Source organism: Dendronephthya gigantea, unplaced genomic scaffold, assembly GCF_004324835.1.
Source record: "Dendronephthya gigantea isolate DGI-Jeju-01 unplaced genomic scaffold, DenGig_1.0 000026F, whole genome shotgun sequence".
Lineage (NCBI taxonomy): Eukaryota > Metazoa > Cnidaria > Anthozoa > Malacalcyonacea > Nephtheidae > Dendronephthya > Dendronephthya gigantea.
In genome coordinates, this window is record NW_021163036.1 from 150,076 (window position 1) to 157,880 (window position 7,805).

Consider the following 7,805-nt stretch of genomic DNA (forward strand, 5'->3'; position numbering starts at 1 on the left):
AAAACTAAAAGGAACTAAAATACTACCAATCTCAGTACGCAATCATAGGGTGCTGGGTGCCCTTTTTAAGGAGCTCCACAGCCTAGCTGCGATTCAAGAGACATTCTTGGTGTATCTCGACGGTTGAGTTAAGTCGCAGGTGAATAAAACCGAACGAGTGGAAAACGTCAAGTCTGTTATGTTACTTAATCAACCATGTATTATATCAATATGTTTCGAAATTCAACGATAAGGATTCTTCTGTCCTTACCTGGCTAGAGATTGAATTTACTGATCGCAAGTGTAATTCGATATTACAAAGCGAGAGATGAACTCACATTGAAAGTTATGTCACAAATCGCCGATCACTTTAGCAAAATCACTCAAAAGTACATACAAATACAGGCGTTTACATTTATAAGATACTTGTTAACACTTTCACAAGAAAACTAAAAAAGCTTCGTTCAAGTCAGATGCTGGTGTTTTACAAAGTCAAATTCGGTAGAAATGCCTTCGTCCCATTTTGGAAATAGCGACCCAATGCATTTGGACGAAATTTCACACGTCTGTAAATAGTTTTTCGCTACCGACCTTTGCGAGTTTACTATAAGTATTCGACGTTAACTCTTTTAGGCAATGCTAAGCAAGCATGCAAGTTAAAGTTCCTTTTTTAAAATTTTCAGTTTAATTTGCAATTGGGCTATAATCAAATCATTTTCGATATAATCATATTCCACTCCAAAGTCTTAAAGTCGCATTTGTGTTTTTAAAAGGTAGCTTCTTCATGAAGTCTTCTTAAGCTTGTGTTCTTTATTTATCTAGAAGCTAGTTCATTTTTGGACCTCTTTCTACTCGGTCTGAGTGCTCTCTTCAGTTTGAATGTATATCAATTGTTCAACGCCTTCGTTCGTCGGATTTTGCTGCCAGTTTATACCTTCCAATGTTTCAATTTTTTCCGCAGAAATCGTCTGGTTCCTTATGCACTCTCTCAAGATTTGCCTGAGGTTACTTTCATCCAGTCTCGTCCCGTCGTCTGATTGGTTCATGCCTGGAACAACATTAGTGCTGATTGGTTGGCTAGAGTTCGCGAGTTCATTGGCTGTTGTCACGAGCAGTTGAATCGCGCCTTCTTCGAGACTGACCTCAACCGCTTGCTGGACTACGTTAGCCTCGCTCTCGTTTATGTTATCTATGATCTGGTGTGAATCTTCGATGACTTGGTTACTGATGACGTAATCTTGATCGTTGACGTTACTCTGGGCGTTGATTACATCATCTTGGGCATTAATGACGTCACCTTGGGAGTGAATAATTTCGTCTTCAGTAGTAATGACGTCATGTTGGTCATTAATGACTGCATTCGGGTCAGCGGCTTCCTTGTGATGGCGCTCGTGTCGTCTCATGGTCGAAGAATCGATAAATGCGCGACCACACACCTGGCATTGATACGGTCGTTCTCCGGAATGGGTGCGCTCGTGGATCTTAAGGTGGCTTGACTGACGGAATTGTCGATCACATGTTGTGCACGTGTACGGCTTTTCCCCGCTGTGAATACGTTGGTGGAACTTCAGGGTCCATTTGGCGCGAAAAACTTTGCCACATTCCTCGCACGGGAAAGTGTTTCCACTTCCGTCATCCTCATCCGGCAGCCCGTGTTCTATGTCGTCATCCAAAGAAGCAACTTCAGATGACGTCACTCCAGATGTCGTCACATCTAATGACGTCACAGAGGTCGCCAGACCCGTTGCTAGGAGATGGGCGGCGGAAATTTCTTGTGGATTACCGCTGACACACATTTCTTGCACGGCGGACTGGGTGAATTGCATTTCCGGTATGATGGGGTTCTCGGAGTTTGCCATAGTTGCGCCGATTCCTAGCTTTTTCGCGGGACAAACGTTCATGTGATTGGTGAGACTACTACGTCTGGACAGGGATTTCCCGCAGTGGTCGCAAGAGAACGGCTTCTCTTCCGAGTGGCAAAGCAAATGCTCTTTCAAGTTATCTTTTCGTCGGAACGACTTGGAGCAGATATCACAATGGAAAGGGCGTTCGTCGGAGTGGATTCGGAAATGGCGTCGTTGGGTTGACGGATCTTTGAATATCTTGTGACAAATGGGACATTGCTTTGATTCGGGGCTGCCAATAAGCTTGACCTCTTGGGAGACGGGTTCCTTTGGCGACGACGGTCGGTTCTTGCAGGTTTTTGCATGAACTGTTAGTGCGTACCTTGTATTGAACGCTGCATCACACGTCTTGCACTCGTGCGATGTTATGCCGCTATGGTAGGCAATTTCGTGCGCCTTCAGATGATCGCGACGTCGAAAACGTTTTTCACATTCACCGCATGCGTGTGGACGTTCTCCACTATGAACCAAAGCATGTCGTTTCAAAGCGGTGGTATCCCGAAACACTTTATTACAAACAGTGCACGTTTGATCAGTTCTTTCGGCAGTGTTTGTCCTTTTTCTTTTCCTCGAGTTTGGCGTGGAAGGGTCTTTCTCCGGGGTACCGACAGTTTCGTTACTTACGGTGTTTTCATCGTCACCTTCATCACTACCCCCTACTGTGGAAGGGTCGCAATTCTTTTGGTGTTCTTGCAACAGCTCCGTGCTAACAAAGATTTCAAAGCAAAGCTCACAAGCGAACATTCCCTCGTCAATGTGTTGTTGGAAATGCTCCCAGAGTTCAACTTTACCTGGGAACGTCCCGTTACAGCTAGGACAGAAAATCGACTTGATCACAACGGATTCTACGTCTTGTGCGCTTGAATCGTCCATCGGTTCAACGTTTTCGAGGTTGTCTAATTCGTTTGGCTCAGTACCTTTCTCTGAAATTACTACAGTGGTCTCAGATTCTGTCGGATTCTCGGAATTTGCTGGCACTTTGGAGAATTCCAAAGTCACAGTTGTACTTCGCGCTCGATCATTGCCTTCAGGCTGGAAGTTGCTTCCATTTGTACCTTTACTCAATGCGGATTGATCGGTATTTCCAGTTGGCTTGTCGCTTTGGGAGTTTCCAGGAAACACCTCACTTGTGGCGGATACTAACTGGTCAGCCTCAAGCACGTGTTCGACCACATGCACTGCGACATTATCTGAACTTTTTGACTGTCCAGACGATGAAATGTCAGCTGACGTAGACTGCTCATTGTTGCTGGTGACATTTTCTCCTTGGGAGGTTTCGGGAAATACTTCGCTTGTAGTAGCCACTAACTGATCAGCTGCAAGCACTTGCTCAACAACGTCCACAGCTACTCCCTCAGAATCCTTCGGCTGCTCAGGTATAACGATGTCATCGAATCCAAGCAGATGGGTTGTTCGTATCATATGCGTCTTGAGTCCGTTCTTTCTTGAAAACGACTTCCCGCAAGTTTGGCAACTGAAGGGACGGATTAACTTGTGTACTATCACGTGTTCCTGAAGGTGGTCCTTTCTACGAAATGCCTTGTCGCATTCCGTGCATTTATACGGACGCTCGTCGGAGTGGGTTAGCAAATGGCGCTTCAGGGTCGATGCATCTCGAAAGGTTTTGAAACAAATATGGCACGGTTCTGAAGTCTTAGTCGCGACCATGTTCGTTTTCACGTGAGCTGCTTTTTCGGAAGTGGTCGTCCAAGTTTCGTCGCCAATCCCCGATACCTCTCCTGGTTTCATACAGAACCTCGACATGTGCACCTTGTGAGTGTACTTTCGTGGGAAGGTCTTGCCGCAACGGTCACATTTATACACGTGTTCTTGGGTGTGAATGTTCCGATGCTCTCGTAGGTTATCCTTACGCCGGAAGGCCTTGTCGCAAAAATCACACTGGTAGGGCTTCTCCTCGGAGTGGATCAAGCGATGGCGCCTCATTGATGGAAGATCTGAGAAATTTTGATCACATATGGTACAGACCACTCTGCCTTTTACATTTTTTTGAGCCCCTGCCGAATCTTGGTAGTTTTTCGGTTTGGCTTGCCGAGGGGTATTCGAGTTCTCCAATTCGACCATTGGTATTTCAGAGCTTTTTTCCTGCGCATCCTCGGGGCTGGTTACGTTGGCGTGCTTTGGGGTTTCTTCGATGCTGGCTGCAATCAAGGCGAGTTGGTTTATATCCGATAACCTGTCGGAATTGTTACCACCAGTATCTGACTCCGCCGGTGGTTGGACTAAGCTGAGTTGAACTTCCTGGGGGAGGGTTTCAGAATTCATTTCCACGTACTCATCAATGTTACTGTCCACGGCTACAACAGTGAACACCATATCTTCTCCCTCTGTTTTGTTACCTTCACTGAAAACCACGTTCGGGACAGTGTTCTGCGCCAAGGTGGTACTTATGCTAACTACTTCTCCAAGTGTATCGTCTTGTGATTTTTCACCACCACTTCCATTCTCGAGACATTCTTCTGTTGTCTCAGCGACGTTTGTATCAGTCATCTCTTGTTCTGTTTTTTCATCCATACCGTTTTTCACCTGAACAAAATGATTACAAACAAAACTGTAAACCACGCATTCAAAGCCTGGTAAGCAGTAGTTTCTTTCACAAATCTCGTTTATTTATGGTCTCGTGTCTAATAAAACCAATGAACACACATAGCAAGGCGAGTTTTTAAAATGAAAATTCTACTTCTTAAAGATATGCTGGGAAAAAAACTGAAAACGCCACGGTTCTTCTCGGAAATCGAGGTCGAGTCGAAGTTATCCTTCTGGAAAAATCGAAAAACCACATCGCCCCTCCTCCGCCCCCATTCTTTTGAAACTTTTTGTGACAAATGCTGACGAATGTTTATGGCCGAAGGAAAAAACTCGGAAAACTCGAAAATTTCAAATTTTTGCGTCGCCTTAAAAATGGACAGTTTTACAAGATTTCACTATTATGAGACACTAACTGTAAAAATGCCTTATATAAATGTTGGTGGATTTTTGGTATCATTTTGGAAGTTTCTTCTTAAGATTCAGTGGTTTTGTGGCGAACTAAATAATAAGAAACATAGATGTGCAATTCACCGGACAGGTTTAATTATTCAGTCTGCAACATATCATTGTAGATAAGTGTTCTTTGTGCTGTATGTCTCGTTGTTAAATAACGATATAAACCTGTTTTGATCATGCATTAGCCAGCGTTGTTGACTTTTAGTGAGTTGTTTCAAATCCTTATTCTCCACTCCGTTAATTCCCACACTGCCGACATTTCAAACCAAAATTTATTGGTTTCGCGGTTTAATTGGGATTTAAAATGCGGTAAAACGAGAAATTTACATAAATTTGAAAACCTCAATGCAGGAGAGAAATGTCGCGCTCACATACATTGAGCATGCGCCGTTACTGTTGAAATGTACCCACATGCACAAGAAAAAGATGGTTTAAATAAATGGAAGCTTGAAGGATTACAATTTGATGGAATTGTAAAACCAACATGCACATAGACAAAGTCACAAACCACATCATTAATAACATGTGACAAAGTAATGATCTTTTACAAGGAAGAGATTGGACACGGTGCTTGTGAGTTGTGATGTCATTAATGAGATTAAGTGAGAGTTGGTTGCTAATATAGTATAGGGGGACTGAACACAAATGTTATTTCATTGTTGCAACCTAGTGTATTTAATCAGCTGCTGGCTACACAGGCACTTGAAGTTCTTGGCCCAGTTGTATAAAAAGCTTGTAACTATTGTGTATTCCTGATTTGACTAGGATTTAACTATGCAAAATGTAGTTATAGAGTTTTATACAACCTGCGCATAATGCATCATTAAGATATGTGTCACACAAAAATTCTTACTTAAGTGGACCTACTGTTTATTTCCTAAACTGTGATTTATATGTGTTGGCTTGATCTGCACTTGTTGAAAAAAGGTAAAATATTTATCATTCAGTGAAAAAGACCCACTCGAGAGTGTAATTGTTAGACTGAGTAGGCTCTACTGTAGTTGGGTCAAGCTTGCGTTAAGAGAAAGACTCATGAGAAAGTTGCAGTTTTTGTGCAAATGCTCCTGGTTAGTTTTAAACACTTGTTCAAGTTTTTTCTTATTTTTGGTATAGTTTTGTCCTTATAATGCAATGAGTCTCTTATCTTTCCATAAATACATGGATATTTTGAATTTTTTAAATGCATGTCAAATATAAAGCTTGATCCACATACACAAAAAACAGATTGGACTCCAAGTGGGAAAATCTGCATTCATTATTATTTTACTTTGTTGAAATAGTGGCATACCTAATGCTACAAGAGGTTGGCATTCTACCTCTTTTGACCACTCTTGAGAAACATCTACAAAGTACAGGTTTTAGGATTGTGTGCTATCAAAATCTTTCCAACAAGTGCTTCATCCCAAACCCCCCCCCCACCCTAAAAAAATCACGACTCTGGTCATGCCACTTTTGACCTCAAAGGATTTCGTATGTCAGAAAACGGTAATTGATAGTTCATGGTTCATTAAGAAAAATATCTGTGCATGTCATTTTCAAGATCTATTAACTTCGAATGAGATTTAATTGACATGAAGCTACTTTACAAGCCATTCTCAATAAACTCAAAGGATTGGACTTAAAGCTAACATTCAGTCATCCAAAAACTGTCATTTTTAAGTATCTGTTCTGCGAGAATAATAAGACTGAATAATAAGTAGTTATGCTTACAACCTAAAATTAAATAAACTGTTTCATGAAAAAAGAGCATGGGCCTTAATAATGACAGACAATAGACAAACAAGTCAGTCAATTCACAGGCAGTCTCTGTTGAATAGATGATTCATGATTCAGTCTATGTATAATTTGGGCGGTATGATAAGATCTACTGGGCAAAAACAGCCAATTATTTGGCCATGTTTATTCTGATATGCAGGGAATTTCCTCAAATGTTCTAATTTCAGGAAATTTCAACCTCCTCTAGTTTTAGCCTCATGGGTTAACAGCTGCAGTTTGGGAGGAAAAATCACGTTTTTGAAGCCGTCAGACAACAAAATAACATATGTAAGTCCATCTGTAAACATAGACAAACACACAAATTTTAAAAATATCTTCAAAATCTTTTCTCAACACAATGGACCAAAACGTGACCACGTCAGTACGTAAACCATATCGTAGGAACTTTGTCGAACAGATATTAAAACGATTGCGGAAATGTAAATCTAAAATATAACCTCTTGAATTCGATAAATACTAAAACTCAATATATTTACACGTGTCGTCGATAAAATACGCTTCGTATAAAAAATGCATCGCAAATTTTTCACCCGTTATTGGTTTTGTTCGCGTTTCTGTTCCTCGTATTTTAACCTACCTCTTTTCTGGGAGATAGAATGCAGGAATTTTGCCCGTCAGGTTGAGAAAAGGTTGCTTCCTGAATGCGAAATTCTGCCCGAATTCAAAATAATGCCTTTACTTTTTCTTCCTCAGCCAGCAAGAAGCAATCTACCCGCAACAATTCCCGCAATGCACGACGGACCACTACGAGATATTTCCCCCCGTTTAAAATCGCCAATTGCTATAAATTTCTGCACTATCGTAAATATTAAGACCGCACAAAGTTAAACATATTTTGAAATAATAATTTCTTCAACTAATTTCAACATACTGGCTTTTTTCGTCTTTTTAAGAGCATTTTTAGGATTGCTTACGCACGCAAAGCATCATGGTTTTCGATACGGTTTATGTACCCGGTAGCAACCTTTTAACAATTAGAAGCATTATTAAAGATATGAACTACTTTTTATCCATAGGAAAGACTTAGGTTTATAAAAAATTGTTCACAGCGTCCACAAAAACTGTCCTTTTATTTCTTTTTATTTTCTATAAGTACGGAATTACTATATTTCACTACAGTCTTTTTCTCCGACGGGGTTTTGA

General features: G+C 41.1%; 1 protein-coding gene across 1 annotated transcript; it reads right to left on the bottom strand.

Moving 5' to 3' along the window:
• Positions 1 to 59: 59 nt before the first annotated feature.
• On the bottom strand, positions 60 to 7,349 carry LOC114523180 (zinc finger protein 184-like). Its single transcript, XM_028544043.1, has 2 exons — positions 7,240 to 7,349; positions 60 to 4,427 (listed from the first exon to the last, which is right to left on the bottom strand). The coding sequence occupies exon 2, from the start codon at positions 4,413 to 4,415 to the stop codon at positions 828 to 830; it is 3,588 nt and encodes a 1,195-aa protein (XP_028399844.1). The 5' UTR covers positions 4,416 to 4,427; positions 7,240 to 7,349; the 3' UTR covers positions 60 to 827.
• Between the last annotated feature and the right edge of the window lie 456 nt (positions 7,350 to 7,805).